Source organism: Podarcis erhardii (genome assembly GCF_964252035.2).
Source record: "Podarcis erhardii genome assembly, chromosome: 15".
NCBI classification, from domain to species: domain Eukaryota; kingdom Metazoa; phylum Chordata; class Lepidosauria; order Squamata; family Lacertidae; genus Podarcis; species Podarcis erhardii.
Genome location: NC_138505.1, coordinates 7,600,280 through 7,623,303, shown reverse-complemented (window position 1 = coordinate 7,623,303; position 23,024 = coordinate 7,600,280). Strand labels below are relative to the sequence as shown.

Below are 23,024 nucleotides of genomic sequence, written 5' to 3'. Positions count from 1 at the left end.
ATTGGAACATGTTTATTGGAATAATAATAATAATAATAATAATAATAATAATAATAATAATAATAATTTATTTATACCCCACCCTCCCTGGCCAGAGCTGGGCTCAGGGCGGCTAACACCAATAAAATCACAGTAAAAACATAATAGGGGGGGGGGAGAAAGGGGGGGAAAGCCAATTTAAAATACAGGTTAAAATGCAATTTAAAATGCAGCTCATTTTAAAATAGTCAATAAATCAAGACCATAAGGGGAGGGAAACACAGGGGTTAGACCAAGACCAAACCAAAGGCCAGGCGGAACAGCTCTGTCTTGCACGCCCTGTGGAGAGATGTCAAGTCCCACAGGGCCCTGGTCTGTTGTGAGAGAGCGTTCCACCAACTTGGGGCCAGTACTGAAAAGGCCCTGACCCTAGTTGAAACCAATCTAACCTCCTTGAGGCTTGGGACCTCCAAAGTGTTGTCATTTGTGGACCTTAAGGTCCTCCGCGGGGCATACCAGGAGAGGCAGTCCCGTAGGTATATGGGGAGAAATTGTGTACACTTGAAAACGTTGGCAGGATTAAGATAAATTCAACAGTGTAAACAAGTTTTGATGGATGTAATAATGGAAATACTGAATGCTTTAGTTTATGTAAAATACGCAGGGAATTATGGTATGCAAAATGAACCACGGAAAGAGAAGAAGGGAAGTCACTGATATGTTAAGATTGTTTAAATGAATATTTGAAATTGTAAAACAATTTAATAAAAATTATACACACACACACACACACACACAAACAAACAACTGTTCTGAAAATGCTTTTGTAAAAGTGTTTTTAAAAATACATTGAATTTTCCATAAGGCTCACCATTGCCATCTAGTGTGACATTGTATATTGCACTTATAACACACTTAAAACATTTTATTTGCAGCTGAGTAGCCGAGTCCAAGGTTAATAAAGGAACCCACGTGACAATGAGATGATATTAAAAATGATTATTTACCATACTTTTTCGTGTATATGACGAGGTTTTTTTAACTCTAAAATAATGTTTAAAAAAGGGGGTCGTCTTATACACGGATAGTGTATATGGGGACGGGTGATTGGTTGCAGTCGCAAGCTTTGGGGGTGTTTGGTGGCTGCGGCAAGGGCTGCTGTGGATTGGCTGCCGTTGCGGCAATTGGGCGTGCGATTGCCGGCTGTTGTTGGCGAGCGGGCAGACGCTTTTTGGTGTCAGTGATGCGAGTGATTGTCAGCGTTTGTAAGTCGGGTTAGTGATTTTCTGCACCCCCCCTAAAAAAAAGCTCAACATTTAAATAAATGTGGGAGCTCCAGGAAGACATCAGATGTTGATAAATATGGGGAACGCAACCAGGAAAAGGGGGAGGGAAATTTGGAATCCAAAGGGTGTAAAATCATATTTTATTTTATTATATTCTAATCTATTATGTATATTAAAGGGGGGAACGCGTGGAAGGGAATAGGTCGATCTTAGGAGATGGGAAAATATTTTTAAATTGGGCTAATGATAATAAGGTTAAAATTTGGGATAATAAATTGCTGAATTTATTTGTAAGAATTGGAATATAAGAGGGGGAGGGGAGGGGAAGTCCTGGAAAGATGTTACGGAAAATAAGATCTTAAATTTGGATGTTTTTTTTTTTATATTGTTATAACTGGAAACTTTTAATAAATATTATTTAAAAAAAATAAAATAAAAAAAGCTCAACAACCTTGGGCAATGCCCGTCCCCCAAGTTAAACAACTTTGGGCCATCTCCCCCCATTTTCTTGAATTTGAGTCACCCAAAATAGGGGTCGTCTTATACACAGAAAAATACTGTATGTTTGACAACTCAGGTTCCACTGTATTGTGATTTTATCTTGTGAACCACCCCCAAGACTTGCAGGTATACAGTGGTACCTCGGGTTAAGAACTTAATTTGTTCTGGAGGTCCGTTCTTAACCTGAAACTGTTCTTAACCTGAGGTACCACTTTAGGTAATGGGGCCTCCCGCTGCAGTGGTGCAATTTCTGTTCTCATCCTGAAGCAAAGTTCTTAACCCGAGGTATTATTTCTGGGTTAGCGGAGTCTGTAACCTGAAGCATCTGTATCCTGAAGCGTCTGTAACCCGAGGTACCACTGTAAAGTGATATACAAATGTATTTGTTTATTTAATAATCATAATAATAATAATAATACATGGAGATGCCAGGATGAAAGCTATGACTGGCTTGCAAGCAATGCTTGTGCTTTCCTGCTTAATTTCACCTTGGTGTTGTTGTTTTTTTACAGTTTGTCTGAACAGAAATCTCCTTGAGTCATTGAAGCCTTCCCTGGTATATTAAACATCTCTAAGGCAGGTGGCGTGACACATCATAACTCATATTATAATTAACATGACATAACAGCTGGGTTTCCCTTGTCCCAGCATAGATGCCTTCTGCAAAAGCGTTTCACTTACATAATCTTCTAAGAGATAAAGCCTTTGCTTCCTCTGGTTTTGTCTCTGTGACTTGATGGATCTGCACCAATATTAGGGGGTTTCATAACCCTTGCTTATTTTTCCTCTGTTCACACCCTTGCTGCTGCCAGGATCCACAGCCCGGCAACACCTCGCCCAAGGCTCCTGGCGGGTTTCGACATTCTGACTTTCCCCACAATCCTCCGCCTCCCTTTAAAAGGGAGAGAGGTAAAACCTGCAGCTTTTAGAAGGAAGGCTAAGCTTAAACCGGGCACAGGTAGGTTCTCAGTTGTTTCTGTGCTTTCAAGAGATGGGCTAGGCCAGGGACGGGGAGCTCATTTCTTCCCCACCCTGATGTTGCTGGACTCCAGCTCCCATTATCTGTGACTGTTGGCTGATGGGGGGCAGCAGTGTGGATAGATAATTTTGTTCTTCGGATTATCTGTTCTTATTGCTGGGCTTTAGATTCATAGACTCATAGGTAAAGGGACCCCTGACCATTAGGTCCAGTCGTGGCCGACTCTGGGGTTGTGGCGCTCATCTCTCTTTATTGGCCGAGGGAGCTGGTGTACAGCTTCTGGGTCATGTGGCCAGCATGACTAAGCCGCTTCTGGCGAACCAGAGCAGCACATGGAAACGCCGTTTACCTTCCTGCTGGAGTGGTACCTATTTATCTACTTGTACTTTGATGTGCTTTTGAACTGCTAGGTTGGCAGGAGCAGGGACCGAGCAACAGGAGCTCACCCCGTCGCGGGGATTCGAACCGCCGACCTTCTGATCGGCAAGTCCTAGGCTCTGTGGTTTAACCCACAGCCCCACCCGCGTCCCTTCATAGAACTCCAGAATTGGAAGGGATCACGAGGGTCATCTGTTCCAATCTCCTGCAATGCAGGAATCTTTTGCTTAACATGGGGCTCAAACCCACAACCCTGAGATTAAACATCTCAAGTTCTACTGACTGAGCTATCCCAGGTCTAATGATGCTACAGCTGGGCTGGGGAATCTGTGGCCCTCTTGGACTACAAGACCTGCCAACTCTGGCCATTGGCTATGCTCACAGGGGATGATAGGTCCAGCAACATTTGCGGGACCATTACAGCTTCCATCAACCCTGACTGTTGACCATGCTGGCTGGAGCAGTTGGCAGGTAGAACCCAACAGCATCTACCCATCTTCTTTTTTTGAAGGTGAGGATGATTATACCTCCATGGCAAAGTGCACACATGGATGTAGAAGGTCTCTCTGGGTAGTACTGGGGAAGACCACTGTTTGAATCCTGGAGAGCTGCTTCCTGTCAATGCAGACAATAATGAACCAGATGGACCAAAGTCTGACTCTTTATGGTGAGCCAATTGGTGCCAAAGAAGGATAGAACTTTTTTTATGTATGCAACAACAGCAGCAAGAATACTTATTGCGAAGTATTGGAAGACATAAGATTTACCCACCCGGGAAGAATGGCAGATGAAAGTGATGGACTACATGGAACTGGCAGAAATGACTGGCAGAATCCGAGACCAGGTGAAGAGTTGGTGGAAGAAGTTTGGAAAAAATTTAAAGTTTATTTACAGAAATATTGTAAAATTAAGGAATGTTAGAAGGATGTTGGAATGAAGTAATGTGGTTTTAGCAGAAATGATATAAAGGATTAGGTAAAAATTGATTTTTTAATTGGAGAAAGACGAGAATGTAAAATTACAGTATATTAAGATAATTATTAGGATAAAAACAAAGCTAGAAAGGATTTGCTGAAATATCTAATTGAACTAGAATACAAAAAAGGGAGGTGTGAGGAGGTCAAGGAAATAAGAAAAGGAAAGAAAGTTATGTAAAAGTTTGAGCTGTGTTTTTTCCTTTTCTTCTTTTTTCGAATTGTTTGTATTTTTGTATTGTATTTTTTATTTTCTCTTTTTTGTTTTTTCTAATTTTCTCTTTGCAATTTTTAAAATTTGAATAAATATTATTAAAAAAAACAGAAACAAAGTCTGACTCTATATAAGGCAGGGATGGGGAACATGTAGCCCTTCAGAAGTTGCTGGACTCCATCTCCCATCATTGCTGAGCCTTGGCCGTGCTGGCTGGTGCTGATGGGAGTTGGAAGCCAATCACACCTGGAGGACCACACGACGGAAAGTATGACCCCTTCCCATTTCTCTGGCACTGTATATTCCTGCAAATGGTCTTATGGGGAGGCTCTCTTCAGATGGTACATGTGTCTTCCAAACGTGGAAATCCAGCCCTGCTGTGCTTGTCTCCCCCGCCCTCTCTGTCTGAGGCAAAGGACAATCTGTGAGGAAATAATAGATTCATCCAAATCTGTATGCAGGCCCACTGCTTCATCAAAATGTAATTTATTCTGGTGACGCTGCAAGTAAAGCCCTGTTAGGATCTCTCAGCATACACACCGCATCATCAGCATAAAGACTCAACATAAAGACTCATAAAAACTGAGATATATAAATTCAGCCAGCAGCTGCAAAAAGAGGGAAGAGCAATGTGGACCAGGGACATCTCTGTTTAGTACCCCTTCAAATAAAAATCAGTGAGGAATCTTGATCATGGGTACACAATGTGCTATAATTCACTTTATACAACTAAGCAGTTGCTGCTGTAGATTTAGCCTCCAACTGGTATTTGTTTAAAACACCCAACAAGCAACACCATTCCAGGGAATCAAATGCTTTATAGGTATCTGTAGCCAATGGAGTTTGCTTCCTTCTACAATCAAATGTAACATTTAATAAACAGCATACTGGATCTGCCATATGTGTTGTAATGGGATAAGGGGTTGCTTGTGCGTAAGCGCCACACCGCTCCAAGCTGAGTAGTTGGCTAAAACTTTCCCTGCTCGGACAGCCCTTACTTAGTGGCTGTCTTAATCGCTGGCAGAATCCGTCAGTGGGCGTTTCCTGAATTTCTTCCAACATAAAAGCTCCTTAACCAAGAGTCTCCGCCTAGCTTCCCTGCGCGACAGCTTTCTGCGCAGGGTGGGCGTCCCAATGGGAGGTCCTGAGCTCTCTCCGCTACCCTCGCTGGAAGCGTCTCTGAGCCTTCCCTCCGACGCTTCCCCCTCCTCTACTTCCTCAGCGGAAGTTCTCCCCCTGCTGGTTCCCTCCCCAGCGTCTGGGAGCCTCTCCACCGCCCTGGGCTCCGATGGCAGTTCCCTGACATGTGTATTGGGTATGAACCCTGTCTGATCTAAATTCATAATTGTTGCAGTCACCCTGCACACATGAGATGCCAAAACTGATATAATCATTTTTTTTAATCCTGATTAAGCAGGGTGAAAGGTCTGTATGATCCCACTTCCTGCCTATCTTGTCCAGGTTTGAGTGAGAAAATAATCTGAGAAGCATTCAATGTCTTTTGGGTGCCTCTTCCTTGCCAAACTTCATTCAGCAAAATTAGTCACATCAGGTATGCTGTGAACTGCCCAGAGATCTATGGATAAAGGGTGGGATAAAATAATAATAATAATAATAATAATAATAATAATAATAATAATAATAATAATAATAATAGAAATAAGTGCAAAACTCATTTGGACTGGGTGGATCTATTTTGTTTCAGCTTTGAAATTGCAGTCTTACATTTCCCAAATATAACCCAGTCTTCTTCTCCAAAGGTTCAGTTATTTGATATAAATCAGAATAATATTCTGCAAATATATTATGAATAGTCTTGTGATTAATTGTAAGCCTTCCATCTCTTTATTTCATAGAACATTGTCTACTATAATATCTCTCCTCACAAGCTTGGATTATATATAATGTTGTCTAGACCACCTTTAACCCTTCAATATTTTATTTCCCACAGGTCTTTAATAGCAAGATGATGGCCAGCCAAAAGATTATTCTGTTTTTTCTGTGTGCTCTGTCACAAGGTAAGCTTGAAAGTCAGTCGAAAAAACAGGAGGATGTGGTATAATCATCAACATGACTGTACCACCTGATAATGCATGGAGATAGAGTTACCATAATTCAGGGCCGGATTTAGGTTTCATGAGGCCCTAAGCTACTGGAGGTAATGAGGACCTTTACTGTCCACCTGTCCTTTGTCAATGACAAATTGTCACTGTTTTTTGTGTTGAATATATGTTATACGGTAATTAATGGACCTAATAGGTATCTAAAGCCATTTGAACATCACAAATAGGAGCCTAAAGGTAAAAGTAAAGGGACCCCTGACCATATGGTCCAGTTGCGGCGCTCATCTCGCTTTATTGGCCGAGGGAGCTGGCGTACAGCTTCCAGGTCATGTGGCCAGCATGACTAAGCCGCTTCTGGTGAACCACAGCAGCGCACGGAAACGCCGTTTATCTTCCCGCCGTTTACCTATTTATCTACTTGCACTTTGACGTGCTTTTGAACTGCTAGGTTGGCAGGAGCAGGGACTGAGCAATGGGAGCTCACCCCATCGCGGGGATTCGAACCACCGACCTTCTGATCAGCAAGCTCTAGGCTCTGAGGTTTAACCCACAGCGCCACCCGTGTCCCATATATGGTAATTTATGGACGTTATTGGCATCTAATAAGTGGCACATCACAAATAGGAGCCTACACAAAACACTGTTGCTATATGTAGGTTTTATTTTATTTGTTTTTTATCTTATATTTTCGAAATGTAGATCCAGGTTTTTTTCCTTTAATTTTTTGGGGGGGCCTCCAAGGGAGTGGGGCCCTAAGCTATAGTTTGTTTAGCTTACACATAAATCCGGCACTGCCATAATTCATTGAGCGGACCTCAGTTAGGATTTTAGTCATCGGATGGCTTGCATTGGAATCAAGAGGAGTGGTAGAGCTTGGAAGGAACTCTGTGAGCCCTGGTTTCGGATACCTGTGCCACTTCACAGTTTTTCTTTCGTGTGTTCCCAGCTTCGGGGTGCTTCAAACTCATCACCCCCTCCAAGTGGGGTGCAAAGCCGGCCAACTGCTCTGAACCTTTGAAGGTCCTCCCGCCTGAGTACGTTATCATCATCCACACAGCTCAGAATCCGTGCAAAACGCGAGCCGAATGCTCCAGAGAAGTCAGGAACGCTCAGGATTATCACCTGGGCCTCAAAGGGTGGTGCGATGTGGCCTATAAGTAAGAGCGTTGTTCTTTATTCTTGTACTAAAATATCTTAATTATCTCTTTTTCTTGCTGCATTTCTGTTAGCCGAGATCGCTGTTTGACTTTGCGTAAGCCGCTTCAAATATCAACTTAACAATAAAGTAGCTGTAATGGTTCTAGGGGTTGCTCGTGCGTAAGCCAGTGCAAACACCTGGCTGGGTTGCCTGAGTGAACCTTTTCTGTCCGGACAGCCACTCACCCGTGGCTGTCTCAATCGCTGGCAGAATCCGTCAGTGGGCGTTTCTTAAACTTCTTCCAGCAAAGAAGCTCTTTGACGCCTAGTCTCCTCCTACTCTCTCTGCGCAAAAGCCTTCTGCGCAAGGAGGGTGTGGGCAGCGGAGGACCTCTACTCTCCCCACTGGTCCCCGGCAAGGAGTCATGGGACCGCCTCTCCGCTTCCCCCATCTCCCCCCCTTCTCCACTGGTGCTACGCTGATTCTCTTCTCCCAATCCCGGGACGTTCTCTGGAATCCCTCGGGATCTTGCTCTCTCCCTCCGGCCCTGATGGCAGTTCCCTGACAGTAGCCTACAGTGGTACCTTGGTTCTCGAACTTAATTCATTCTGGGAGTCCGTTCGACTCCTGAAGCCGTTCGAAAACCAAAGCACGGCTTCCGATTGGCTGCAGGAGCTTCCTGCACTCAAGCAAAAGCCGCACCGGATGTCCGGCTTCCGAAAAACGTTTGCAAAGTGGAACAGTTACTTCTGTGTTTGCGGTGTTTGGGAGCCATTTTGTTCTGCAACTAAGCCGTTCGGGAACCAAGGTACGACCATATATATATATGTATAACATATATATATATAACAGTAAGAGCTGTTCGACAGTGGGATTTTCTGCCAAGGAGTGTGGTGGAGTCTCCTTCTTTGGAGGTCTTTAAGCAGAGGCTTGACAGCCATATGTCAGGAGTGCTGTGATGGTGTTTCCTGCTTGGCAGGGGGTTGGACTCGATGGCCCTTGTGGTCTCTTCCAACTCTATGATTCTATATACTGCCTGAATGGGTTTCCCTATACAGTGGTACCTCGGGTTAAGTACTTAATTCGTTCCGGAGGTCCATTCTTAACCTGAAACTGTTCTTAACCTGAAGCACCACTTTAGCTAATGGGGCCTCCTGCTGCTGCCGCGCCGCCGGAGCACAATTTCTGTTCTCATCCTGAAGCAAAGTTCTGAACCCAGGTACTATTTCTGGGTTAGCAGAGTCTGTAACCTGAAGCATCTGTAACCTGAAGTGTATGTAACCCAAGGTACCACTGTATATCTCAACAACTATAAGAACTAGAAGCTCAAACATAAAGCAAAGAGGCAGTTCCTTGCCCCATGGAGCTTACCACTCCAGAGCTGGGTTGGATAGGCTCAGATTAATCTGAACCCCTTTTGCAAACAACAGAGGAACTGAGGCAATAAAATAGATTCTGGTATTGTGAGCCCCAACCCGCCAATTAGTAATTCAGCTGAGTTTGCGATGAGCCCTCATAACACTGGAATTTGGGGATATTCCAGTAGAATTGAATGTTGCAAGATACATGACAAACAAAAGAACAAAAGCACATCATTGTTAACAATTAACTCTGTTTTTTATTTATAAAATGACTGGGAAAGGTGTTGGATTCCAGAATAATGTAGCAAGTCAGTAGCTGTAGTAAGCTCCAAGTCTTACGACAATCACACTTAACTCATATTGCTGTGAATCAGTGTTGTTTGTTTTTCCATATAGGAAACTGCTGCTGTATTTTTGCTTTTAGACTGGAATTTTGCATGTATTGAAGAACCTAGACTACTTTAAGCATGGTCCATTTTGCTAGTTTTATAACACGTGTGTAGCAATAATATATGCATGTGTTGTTTACTTTTTCTGCTGTAAGTCTATTTCAGTTGCTTTTGGTAAAAAGAAGAAGCAACTAATAAATTTTAATAACAACAAATCGTTAAATGATCGCAGTAACTCCCACAAGGGGCTGTGAAGGTCACTGTCTTGTATGGCTTTAAGAAGATTAGTCACTTTGAGGCCTCATTTGGACGAGGTATTTACATCTGTCTAGCAAACAAAACAAGAGGTGTAAAGGGATCTCTCTCGCTCACTTCCTTTCACACCCTTCAATGTAAGAAGCCATATCTGTTCAATTTCTCTCTGTGTCTCTTCCATATCGTAAGTTCAGTTTGCTACTTCTTCAGTTTGCCTTGCTGCTGCTGCTATTTTTAAAAAGCCACCATGAACATTTGTTACAATTTGTATTTTAATTAAAACATTATTTTAATTAAATGTAAATTTAATTAAAATATTAGCATTAAATTTCAATATTTTGCCTGCCTCTTTGTTTCTTTGCAGACAGTTTAATATAATGCATTCTTGTATGTTGTTTTCATATATATGGTTTGGAGAAATGGATTGTTGGAGAACTGGATTGTAAAATTCAGGGGAGAAAGTAGATTTTGTAGGATTCGATTATGGTGTATTCTTTGAGGAGATGCAGATTTCTCCCTATCCTTAGTCTTTGGAGTCTTGCAGTACAGGAGTCACAGCAGCTAACAAGAATATATTTTCTTTCTTTCTTTCTTTCTTTCTTTCTTTCTTTCTTTCTTTCTTTCTTTCTTTCCTTCCTTCCTTCCTTCCTTCCTTCCTTCCTTCCTTCCTTCCTTCCAGCTTCCTGATTGGCGAGGATGGGCTTGTGTATGAAGGGCGCGGCTGGCGCAATGTTGGATCTCACACCTATGGCTACAACGATTTGTCCCTCGGCATCGCTTTCATTGGCACCTTCGTAGGTGAGTAGATCCTTGCTTAAAGAGACCTTTAACCGAGTCAGATCATTGGCCCATCTAACTCAGTATTTCCCGCACCAACTGGCGGGGGATCTCCAAGGTTTCAGAGAACGGTCTTTCCCCAGCCCTACCTGGAGATGCTGGGGATTGAACCTGGAACCTTCTGCATGCAAAGCAAGTGTTCTACCACTGAGCTATGCCCTCATGCCTAGAAACGAAGTAAGATTCCAGTCCCCATGGTGATGGATCAAGGGTTAACTTTAATAGGAACAGAGGAATATCTATCTATATCTATCATCCATCTATCATCTATATCTATCTATCTATCTATCTATCTATCTATCTATCTATCTATCTCTATCTCTATCTATCTATCTATCTATCTATCTATCTATCTATCATCATCTATCTATCTATCTATCTATCTATCTATCTATCATCTATCTATCTAATCTCTATCATCTATCTATCTATCTATCTATCTATCTATCTATCTATCTATCTATCTATCTATCTATCTCTATCATCTATCTATCTATCTATCTATCTATCTATCTATCTATCTATCTATCTATCTATCTATCATCTACCTACCTATCTATCATCTATCTATCTATCTATCTATCATCTATCTATCTATCTATCTATCTATCTATCTATCTATCTATCTATCATCTATCTATCTATCTATCTATCTATTATCTATCTATCTATCTATCTATCTATCTATCTATCATCTATATCATCTATCTATCTATCTCCAGTATACCTGAAGGAACATCTCCACCCCTATCGTTCTACCCGGACACTGAGGTCCAGTGCCGAGGGCCTTCTGGCGGTTCCCTCACTGCGAGAAGCCAAGTTGCAGGGAACCAGGCAGAGGGTCTTCTCGGTAGTGGCACCCGCCCTGTGGAACGCCCTCCCACCAGATGTCAAAAACAAAAAACAATTACCAGACGTTTAGAAGACATCTGAAGGCAGCCCTGCTTAGGGAAGCTTTTAATGTTTAATAGATTATTATATTTTAATATTCTGTTGAAAGCTGCCCAGAGTGGCCAGCCAGATGGGCGGGGTATAAATAAATAAATTATTGTTGTTGTTATTGTTATTATTATTGTTATTATTATTATTATTATTATTATTATTTAACCAGTGATTTTTTTTCTGGGGGGACGCAGGGCACGCATACCCCTAAACGTTTTGTGAATCTAAGTTTGGCCTCAGTGAGGGGCAGTATTTTTTTAAGAGAAAAAAGCCCTCTCTCTCTCTCTCTCTCTCTCTCTCTCTCTCTCTCTCTCTCTCTTTCTCTCTCATTTCACCCTCCCTTCCTCCCATCAGCACCTTGATGATACAGGGGACTAGAGCCAAAACTATAGGGTCCCTATTTATTTATTTGATCTCTATACCACCTGTCATCTGAGGATCACACGGTGGTTTAGAATATATAAAAAACATGCCCCTCCCCATAGTTTAAAAGGCTGTAGATTGTTGAATTAGCCAAAGGCCTGGGAGAAGGAAAATGTTTTCATTTGGCGTCTAACGATATGTAATGAAGGCTCCAGGTGAGTCTCCCTGGGAAGATCATTCCACAAATGGGGAGCCACCATAGAAAAGGCCCCGTTCTCATGTTGCCACCCTCCGGATCTCTCATGGAGGAGGCACACAAAAAAAGGGCTTCGGGTGATATCCCAAGTCCAAAACCATCTCATTGTTTCTGGCATCGTCTCCTTGTTTACTCTTCCATTACATGGGAGCTCAGTGAGTGGCAGAGGCGCCAGCTTATGATGGTCACGTCTCACGTGTGATGTCAGGACGTCGGGAGGAGCTGGGGGTGGAGAAGGAGAAGACCGCTGGAGCCATGCTATGCTCAGTTCTGTGCTTTGGCCCTGCACTTTTGGGGTACCGGGGGGAGGGGCCCAGCCCCTACCCCCCCAATATAGGGGGCCCAAAAGGGCTCAGAGGCCCCTAGGAGCCAGCATCCCTGGTGAGTGGATTGTCTTATTTGTGGAAGGTGTTCCATCACAGCCTAGGAAAACATGTCACCATCAGTGGGTTGGTAACATCAAATGATGCACACAGGATGAACTAGGGTTGCCATCTTCCCCAAAGTGAAGATCTGGACAAAATCACTGAGCTTTTTTTAGGAACACCTGCCCCCTCTGCAAAACAACAACAAAGTTTTGGGCCTTTCTTGGATTTTTTAAAGCATTTCTTTTAAAACAATGCCCTACTTGCCATGCATCTGGGTTTTCCCCGATGCCATTTCCACCCAGTTGCCTGATTTCGCTGCCTGATTCCCGGATGTGGCCAGGAAAACCCAGGCGTATGGCAGCCCTAGGATAAGCTGAAGTCAGTGTGCTGAACCCCACTGGGTTGCTGGCCTGCCTTCATCTCCTTCCCCCATAAGTGGTTCCTCCCTAATTGCACTGGCTATCTACCATCATAGAAAGGGCCCATAGATTCCCAGTGACTCTCCCAATAATATTGTTCTCATCAGCCACACATAGCACTGCCCAGTGGCCAGGGAGTTGTAGATCAGCAAAATCTGGAGGTTCCCTGGTCTCCTCCTCAACCTGAGGCTCCCACAAATGACCCAAGAGTCACCACCGTTGAGCCTCAGTATGACAAACATCTCCAGCAGGATCATGGAGGAGAAGGTTCTCCATGGCTACAAGCCACAATGACTATGTTTTACCCCTGTTTTATCCCTGTTGGGTTGGCACCCTTAACTGGATTCCTACCAACCTAAATGGAAAGCTACATTGCATGAAAAAGCTAGAGCAATAATTATGAGAAATTATGAGAAAGCTAGAGCAATAATCCGCCAAAAAAATTGGGATGTGGAACTGCAATGCCACGTGAGCGAGATGAATAAACACCCAGCAATAAAAGATAATGGGAGAGGATTCACCCCAGCAAATTATTTGTCAAAATTACAAATACCCAAATAGAGATGGTCATTTACCCTCGCTAGATTCAACATGCTGCCATCTGCCTTATTGCAGGGCAGATTTGAGGGTAAACCATACGTGGAACAAGTCTGTCCCTGCGGCTTGATGGAGGTAGAAACTGTCTCTCATGTCTTGTTACGCTGCCGTTTCCACGGGGATATACGCTCGGTATTTATCATTCCTGTTACACAAAAATCTCCAAATGGGTCCGAATTTCAATGTCTAAAACTCCTGGTAGAGGACAAGGATCTAGAGATCACGCTAAGGGTGGCCAAATTCGGTGCAGCTGCCCTAAAACTTAGGGAACAAGCTATACTACCAAAATGATTAAGGTTTTAAATGATAATTTTGGGTTATATTTTAGTGATCAAGATTTAATAATTTTTTTTAAACTGCCACTATATCTGAATTGTCTCGGTTATACCCAATTGCAATTTAATGTATTCCTGTTGTGTTTTATGAGTTTCCTGATATTGTAAGTGACCCGGAAATGGTCTGTGTAATGGGAATTGGGGTTGCTTGTGCGTAAGCCGCAAACTGCTCCAGGCTGGGTTGTCTGGCAAAAACTTTTCCCTGGCTGGACAGCCCTTACACCGTGGCTGTCTCAATCACTGGCAGAATCCGTCAGTGGGCGTCTCCTGAACTTCTTCCAACATAAAAGTTCTTTAACACCAAGTTTCCGCCTAGCCTCCCTGCGCGGAAGCTTTCTGTGCAGAGTGGGCGTCCCAAGCGGAGGTCCTGTGCTCTCCCCGCTGGTCTCGCTGGAAGAGTCTCGGAGCCCTCCCTCTGAAGCCCTCTCAGCCTCCCCTTTCTTCCTGGCGTCACGCTTATTTCCTTCCCCAGCGGAAGCTCTCCCTCTCTCCTTGCTGGCTCCCTCTCCAGCGTCATTGGGGAGCCTTACCTTCACCCTTGGCTCCGATGGCAGTTCCCTGACGGTCTGTGACCATAATAATAAAATTCTATTCTATGTTTTACCCCTGTTGGAGGCTGTAAGCTTCTCAAAACCAGTTGCTGGGAATCTAGAATCGGGGGAGTTGCTGTTGTCTCACTTGCAGGCTTCCCATGTAAACATCTGGTTGGCCACTGTGGGAAGAGGATGCTGGACTAGATGGGGCCATTGGGTCGATCCAGCAGCCAGGCTTATCTTCGCTTATGACCTCACCCTTTGGGCTGCATGCTTTGTATGGGATGGTGCAGAGGCTTCTTTAGATGAATGCCACTCTTGGGAGGTTCTCAAGGGAACACAGTTTGCTTTGTACTGAAGGGGAGGGTGTTGGTCCTCTGAAGTCAAAGGTTGCTCTGTGACACATTCCTAAATTGGGCCTGGATGTGTGAGAAAGAGTCATCTTGCTACAGAGCAATCTTTTAGAAGTGAATGCTCTCCAGTTTTTGTTTCACAGAAGAAACTGAAGTACAGTGGTACCTCGGGTTAAGAACTTAATTTGTTCCGGAGGTCTGTTCTTAACCTGAAACTGTTCTTAACCTGAAACACCACTTTAGCTAATGGGGCCTCCTGCTGCTGCCGCGCCACCGGAGCACGATTTCTGTTCTCATCCTGAAGCAAAGTTCTTAACCTGAGGTAATATTTCTGGGTTAGCAGAGTCTGTAACCTGAAGCGTATGTAGCCTGAATCGCATGTAACCTGAGGTGCCACTGTATGCTTTGATGCAACACCCCTGCTTTCCCCCACCTGCCCTCCAGGTGTGTGCTCTGAAAACATGGCGCATGGGCGGAGACATGCTAGAATGTTCTAGAGCATTGAGTCCATTCACATAGATCTATTGAGTCCCTTTGTCGAAAAGGAGATTAAGCAGATTCATGGAGAATAAAGCTATCAACAGCTATGTCTGAGGTCCACCTCCGGTCAATGGGAAACAAGAGTTGGAGAGCGCTATAGCACTCATTTTCAGCCTGTGGACTAACCAGAGACATCTGGCTAGCTATGGTGAAATAGGATGCTGGAAAATGGACTTAGAACCCTGCTGGATCAGACCAGTGGTTTCTCAGGGAAATCTGGTTGGCCACTGTGAGAACAGAATGCTGGTCCAGGTGGGCATGTGGCCTGATCCAGCGAGCTCTTCTTATGCTCCTAAAAAAAATATATGCATAGCTAACGGGTGTGTTTGTAAAAACTCTGGAGTCTCATGCCACCATCCTTTTCTCTTCCAGAGAGGTCTCCAAACCAAGCGGCATGGAAAGCTTTGAAGTGCCTGCTTGACTTCTCTGTCAAGGTCGGGTACCTGTCTCCAGATTACCTCGTAGTAGCCCACAGCGACGTCAGCAATCTTGTTTCTCCCGGAGAGCCGATCCGTTCGGAAATTTCCAAGTGGCCCAATTACAGGCACAACTGAAGACTTCTTCACTCATCTGCTGCAGTGCTGGAAGTGTTAGAGAGGAATGAGGGTGGCTGCAAGTGAGACCTTACAACAAAATGCCATAGCCTGGACTGCAGCTGTTGAGGTTTCCATCCATTAAGACGTGTCTTTCCCCAGGATATTTCATTTCACCATTCCCCTGTTTTCCATTTCCTCCCTCCAAAAGACACTCATTGTTCAGTGGCCGCTAAGCATGCTCAGCAGGTACGTACTGTGCTGTTTTTAAATAAAATTCTTTTTAGCGGTTCTCTCATTAATGATCTTTTGCACTTCTGCTAATTTTGGCGTCTCCCTTAACCTGCTGGTGTCTCCCTCTTGCATGTGTGCAGTGCGGTTTTGGCAACATAATGAGACTGAGTTTGCTTTGAGCATATATGATTTGGGTGTTCCAGATATCAGACATGTCCAACAGGTCAATTGCGACTTACTGGTCGATCGCGGGGTATTCCTGGTTTATCTTTTGTCCCCTGGTGATTTGTAAACCCCCCCCCCCAAAAAAAAAACATTTGGCTCCTAAAAAAAGCTCAGCAACTTTGGTCCCTCCTCCAATGGCAATGGGTAGATCACTGCAAGTTTTTTTTATACTGTCAGTAGATCACAGTCTCGTGGGAGTTGGACGTGCCTGCTCTAGATGGTTGGGTTGCATCATGGCGGTTGGTTAACATGTTAATATATTTACACACAAATTCCACAAGGGGGAGCTTAGAATCAGCATTGCTGTGGTGTAAATAAAGAGATGTACAGTCTTTTGTGTTTTGGAATCTGTGGCTCTGCTTAATTCTCAGAGAGGAAACAGCCTGTGTTGGGTGTGGGACATGCAGGGCTTTATTTCAGCCAGAACTCACTGGAACTCAGTTCCTGCACCTTTCAGGCAGGCGGCATTGCCATTATAAGAGAACATGAGAGGCATTCATGGTGAGTTCTGGCATCCTCCCCCCGCCCCCCAGAAAATAGCACTTGGGAGAAGTAATGGGCATCTTGCAGCTAAGCATCAGGAGTCCAGGTTCCCAGCTTGATAATACAGTGAGCGTAGATAATTAAAAAGGAGGATTTATTGCAAAAGCAAACAGATAGCTCCGGACAGCTCTAACAAAGCCTCCTACATCATTACTCATGATGAACCTTCTGAAGATTCCTTCCGGGATTTGCAGAATGTATTGAAACGACACCCCTTTCACCGCTTGTTTTGCTTCCTATCTAGAAGCCCTCCCATTCTCTGACTCCTTGGAGAGATTAGATTAGTGCCCAACTCTTCCTTTTCCAACAAACTGTCTCATTGTCTATTCACGCTCATTTGAGCTTCCAGCATGCTTTGGCAGTGTTCTATCCTGCTCTCAGCTACTCCCTTATCAGCTCGCCCGTCAAGGTCAGGAAGAGCTGATTTCTGCAGCTGCTGGCTCTCCCCTTCCTGACTAACATCAAAGCCTCCCTGTTCCTGGCTGCTTTCTGCAGTTGGCTGTAACCCTTCACTTTGAGCTGGCTCATTCCTGACACTCAGGAAAAGCTGTAGCTCAGTGGAACAGTGCCTGCTCTGCATGCATAAGGTCCCAGGTCCAATCCCCAACAACTCCAGGTAGTAGTGGGGGGCGGGAATTGCCTGAAACCTGGGAGAGATGACCCAATGACTTGACACAGCATAAAGCAGGTTCCTATGTTCCTATGATGATCCTTTCTCTAGGGGTTAAGGGTAGCAAACAAAGCCATTCCCTCTGCTTTATCGTCACAACAGCCCTGTGAAGTCAGGACAATCTAGCCCAGTATGATTCATGATTTCATGCTGTCGTCAACAATAGCCCTCTCCCAGTTGTGTTCTGCTGGTATTCAGGAGCAGTGAAGAGTTGTCACATAGAAGAATACAAAGCAACGGGCCAGCTCCAGGGGGCTGGGTCCATTTGGCACCCCCCCCATATTTTGGGGTTGAAGCCAGGACCTGCCCCCCAGTGTTCCAAAAGTGCAGAGGCCAAGTGAGGAGCTGACTGCAGTGCAGGCTCCAGTGGCTGAGTCCTCATCCTGCCACGGAGGGGAAGGAGAGTCAAGCAGCCTCCTGCCAGCACCAGGAGGAGGCAGAGGAGAAGCCACTGGCCACTTAAGCTGCAGGGCCACCACATCTGTCTCCACTCTTGGTCCTCCCAATGTACTGACGTCACACGTGTGACATCGGGACGTCACACAAGCAGCATTGGCCCCCTAATCACCCTTGCAAGCTGGCACCTCCGGTACAGAGACTTAATGAGCTTATGTTGGAGAAGGGTTAATTCCACATGGATGCCAGGAGACGATGAGAGCAGTTGGATAATGGAAGCAATTACAGTGGTACCTCGGGTTGAGAACTTAATTCGTTCTGGAGGTCCATTCTTAACCTGAAGTACCACTTTAGCTAATGGGGCACAATTTCTATTCTCATCCTGAAGCAAAGTTCTTAACCCGAGGTACTATTTCTGGGTTAGCGGAGTGTGTAACCTGAAGCGTATGTAAACTGAAGCGTCTGTAACCCAAGGTACCACTGTACTTAAAGCAGGGGTGCCCAAACTTTTTTCAAAGAGGGCCAGCTTTGATGAAGTGGACATGTGTGAGGACCAGCCAAAGTTGAGCTTTTTTGAAGGATTGAAGTTGCTGAGCTTTTTTTTAGGATTTTACCCCAGGACATATACTGCCACGGGGCCCGGATTAGGCCCCTGGAGCAGACTTTGGACATGCCTGACCTAAAGGGTTGATAGCCTTTCCCTAACATAAGAACATCAGAAGGGCCATCCTGAATCGGGTCAAAGGCCCATCTAGACCAGCATGATGTTCTCAGAGTCTCAACCAGATGCCCAGGGAAAACGGGCAAACAGGACCTGCGTGCAACAGCAGTTCTCTCCATTTGCAGGTCCGAGCAACTGGCATTCAGAAGCATACACCACCTGACATTGGAGTTAACCTGAAGCCACTGGCAGCTGTAAATCTGTCCAAGCTGTTGGCCATTATCACTCAATCTTGTGGGAGTGAATTGCACACTTTAAGTATGTTTTGCGTGAAGAAGTTCTTCCTTTTGCCTCTCCTGGATTTTCCCGGTTGACAGCTCAGAGATTGCAATCTGATACTCAATTAAAAGGGAGTAAGCTCCCCGCTGAACTCAGTGGCATCCGAGTACACAGGATCTGCCCTGGATGCAACCCCCAGCAAGTGGTGCTATTCAGAGGCTGACTCTGACATAGCCTTCATACCAGTAGTAGCCACTGGTAGCTTCATCCTCCATGAATTTGTCTAGATCAGTGGTTCTCAACCTGTGGGTCCCCAGATGTTGTTGGACTACAACTCCCATCATCCCTGAGCTCTGGCCTTGCTAGCTAGGGGTGATGGGAGTTGTAGTTCAACAACATCTGGGGACCCACAGCTTGAGAAAGGCTGGTCTAGATAGAACCCTGCTGGATTAAGCCAAAGCTGTCATCTAGTCCAGAATCCTGTTCTCACAGTGGCCGACTGTCAGGCACTGGACAGGGGAGGAATGGTGGAGATCACTTCCCCAGCCTGAACCTCCCAGAGAAGAGGAAGACAGTATAATAATAATAATAATAATAATAATAATAATAATAATAATATAAAATAAAATAATTTTATTTATACCCTGCCCTTCCTGGTTCAGAAAACCGGGCTCGGGGTGGCTAACAATGCTGTAGAAGCAGCATAAAATACAGTATAAAAACATGAATAACAATAAAATTCAAAGTTCAGAAATCAATTTGGGGGAAATCCATCTAATAAGCATTACATAGTCACCAGGGCTAGCTGGCTGAATTAGTCCTACTTGGGCTAGCGAGGAGGCCAGGGGAGAATTAGCTGTGGGGTCTCAGAGCGGGTAATCTTCATAAAAGGGGAGGGAAGAGAAGGGGAATAAAAGATCAGGCTGAATTCAAATTAAAGGCCAGGCAGAAGGAGGCCCGACGGAAGGAGGTTAAATCCTGTAGGGCCCTAGTCTCATGGGACAGAGCATTCCACCAGGACGGAGCCATCACTGAGAAGGCCCTGGCCCTGGTGGAGGATAGTCTGACTTCCTTAGGGCCCGGGACCTCTAAACTATGGTTATTCATGGACCTTAAGGTCTTCTGTGGGGAATACCAGGAGAGGTGGTCCCGTAAATACGAGGGCCCTAAGCCACAAAGAGCTTAGTTTAGATTTACATTAGTGGTTTGCGGAAGGTCACAGCTCAGAGCCAGATGAGGGGTTAAAGTTGGGAAATAATGGGAGAGGAGGAGGAGGAGGCAGAACTGGAGCAGCTGGATGACACGTTATCACTAGAAAGCATTCCAGACCACCCCTTCTCCAAGAACCTGGTGAGCATTAAAATTAAGAGAGCAAAGATCTCAGAGAGAAATCCCCTAAGCGGTCACTTTAAGGTTAGGTGCTGTTGACGATTGAGGAGAGAAGCGGAGTGGAGATTACCCAGAACAACGCCATTACTCCAGGAGACTGCATTTCTAAACCACTCTGTGTGAATATTGAATAAAATACATTGGTAAGAACAGGCACCCCCAAACTCTGCCCTCCAGATGTTTTGGGACTACAATTCCCATCATCCCTGACCACTGGTCCTGTTAGCTAGGGGTGATGGGAGTTGTAGTCCCAAAACATCTGAAGGGCCGAGTTTGGGGTAAGAACTCCGATTGTCTATCTATTCCTGGTAGCCAACCTTGGGGGGGGGGGGCTCAGATCTCCTGATGCCTGACACTGACCAGGTGCCCCAATGGGAAGTTCACAAGAGGACCTGACCTGGGGCAAACTTTGCTCTTTCAAATTTCAGCAGCATCCTGGGAGAGGCCAACATTCAGTGCCCCACTGCCTCTCGTCTTCCATTCTGACACTATGTTTGGCACGCAGTGTGGCAGAACTGGGTGCGCTGCCCTAAATCCGTCTTTGCTTGAGCACAACAGCTACACCCTCCCAGCCTGTGATGCCCTGCAAGTGGTAGGGAGACCTACTGCCTATGGTGGTGGAGGTAGAACATAACCACCACATCTAGCAGAGAATGGTCTTCAGTCTTCAAGGACATCCAGCTCTGCTGGGAATGCTCATTGTTGGTAAGCAACCAAGGAAATGGGGGCAATTGGCAGGCCTCTAGCTGACTCCAGCCCACTGGCCGGTGCGCTGGGTGATCTCCAGTCCTTGGTGCAGCATCAGTAGCCCGAGCTTCAGAAGCTTCAGAAGCATAGCTGTCAACTTACAGATTTGAAAATAAGGGATCAGCAGCCAAAATAAGGGATTTTCTAAGCACAGGTATGTTCAACTTCTGAGCCCCTCCAAGCCAAAGGCAGAAAGCCCAGCCAGCAGCCAAACGAAGCCTCAAGCGGTGGTTCCTACAGCGCAGCAACCCAGCAAAGGGGATGCAGCAAGGAAAACCACCGTCACCTCTCTGCTGGGAAGCGCTGAGCAAAGGCGAGTCCCCAGGCAACGCGGCCAATTTGATCGGCACAAGGCATGCAAGCTCCACCCCCCAGTCATTTTTAGACTCCTTACTGGGTGAGCAACGCAGCCAAGCAACACAGTTGGAGCCGCCCTCCTCCCTGGCCAGCAGGGAGGGAGGGAGAGGAGCTGCTTCCTTTGAAACCCGGGAAATTTAAGGGACATCATCAATAAGGGACAGCAGCGGGACACAGCGCTGGGATAAGGGACTTTCCCGCCAAATAAGGGACGGTTGACAGCTATGCTCAGAAGCTGGGGCACGCTTCTCAGCAGAGTAAACACTACGCAACAGAAGTGGCAGGAGAAATTGTGTGAGCATATTTACAAGCAGTTTATTCAGCACATAGCAGGACAAAAGGAAACATGTCTGATCTCCTTCATGTCCAAAGCAAGACAGCAAAAGCAAAAGCTATACACAAAGAGAAGTTCCCAGCAAGCTGTGCTGGAGTGTAAACAGGCATGTGACACATAACCATCATGCCAGTTCCTTAAGGTGGAACAGAATATCCCAACATCCTCCCCCTTTCCGTGTAACCTGTGTCGCAGTATTTCAACCTAACTGCAACCGCTGTACATAAACCTTAAGTTGTTCTCTGTTAACAACCTTAGACAACAGATCTGCAGGAATTTTGTTTCCTGGCGTGTAGGACACCTGAATGAGCCCTTTCTGGATACACTTTCTTGCACGATGTAACTTTATCTGCAAGTATTTGGTTCTTTGCTTGGAGCTCTCTGAGGCTATACACACACGGAAGTTCCCAGCAAGCTGTGTAGACAGGCATGCGACACACAACAATCATGCCTGATCCTTAAGGTGGAACGGAATCTTCCAACACTCATATGCTGGATTTGCTCCTTCAAGAAGGGTAGCAATGTCCTGCTAGATTGGCCTTCTCCAATGTGGCATCCTCCAGATATTGTTGGACCCCCAACACCCTTCAGTCCCTGCCAGCATGACCAACGTTAAAGGATGATGGGAGTCATGGTTCAACTTCATTTGCAGAACATCTGGTTGGGGAAGGTTGAATCACACGGCGCACAGGATCTCCTCCAACACTGTGATTATATTATTCTTTCGGATGAATGAAGAAGTGTGTCAGTTCTCTCATAGTTCCAGCCAGCCAAACCATCCTACACAACATGCCATTCCCATTTTCCCTTCTCATCCCAACAGCCAATCAACATTCCATGGCTGAAGAGCACAGGTGACCCACATTAGGCTGTTTTGGCAGGTACAGTGGTACCTCAGGTTACAAACGCTTCGGGTTAGAAATGCTTCAGGTTACAGACTCCGCTAACCCGCAAGTAGTACCTCGGGTTAAGAACTTTATTTCAGGATAAGAACAGAAATCGTGCTCCGGCGGCGCAGAGGCAGCAGGAGGCCCCATTAGCTAAAGTGGTGCTTCAGGTTAAGAACAGTTTCAGGTTAAGAACGGACCTCTGGAACAAATTAAGTTCTTAACTTGAGGTGCCACTGTACTCTTTTTTATTTTATTTTTTTATTTTTTATTTTTTAATTTTATTTACTTATTAACTTAATTTATTACAGTCCAGAGACCCAACAAATCATTACAAAGCAATGCACAATTCAGACAGCCTACCACCAGGTTAAACAAGCATTTTTTTCTGACTTAAAGATAGGGATCATTGGTTCTTGCAACCACCGATAAAAACTTCGCCACTGCGCATGTTCTAGCATTTGTCTGGTCTTCCAATAGGAACCTGACATAGTGAGCCTCTGATTTTCCCAGGAAAGGTACCAGCAAGGGTAATATCAGTTCAGCCCTGGCTTGCTCATATTTTGCACAGTGCAGCAAAATATGTTTTATAGAATCGATGTCTTGAACACATGAGCAAAGTCTGTCGTGGTAGGGAACTCCTCTCAACCTGCCATCCAACACTGCAGAAGGAAAGACGTTTAGTCTGGATTTATCTATTAAAGTTCTT

General features: G+C 45.1%; 1 protein-coding gene across 1 annotated transcript in view; it reads left to right on the top strand.

The window, feature by feature from the left end:
- LOC309330031 (peptidoglycan recognition protein 3-like) overlaps positions 1-16,127 on the top strand; it is a 30,864-nt gene extending 14,737 nt beyond the window's left edge. The window contains exons 2-5 of the mRNA XM_081841427.1: positions 6,263-6,329; positions 7,321-7,531; positions 10,197-10,315; positions 15,433-16,127. Coding sequence (XP_081697553.1) covers positions 6,278-6,329; positions 7,321-7,531; positions 10,197-10,315; positions 15,433-15,614 — 564 coding nt within the window. The 5' untranslated portion in view covers positions 6,263-6,277 and the 3' untranslated portion in view covers positions 15,615-16,127. The remainder of the gene's footprint in view (positions 1-6,262; positions 6,330-7,320; positions 7,532-10,196; positions 10,316-15,432) is intronic.
- The last annotated feature ends 6,897 nt before the right edge of the window (positions 16,128-23,024 follow it).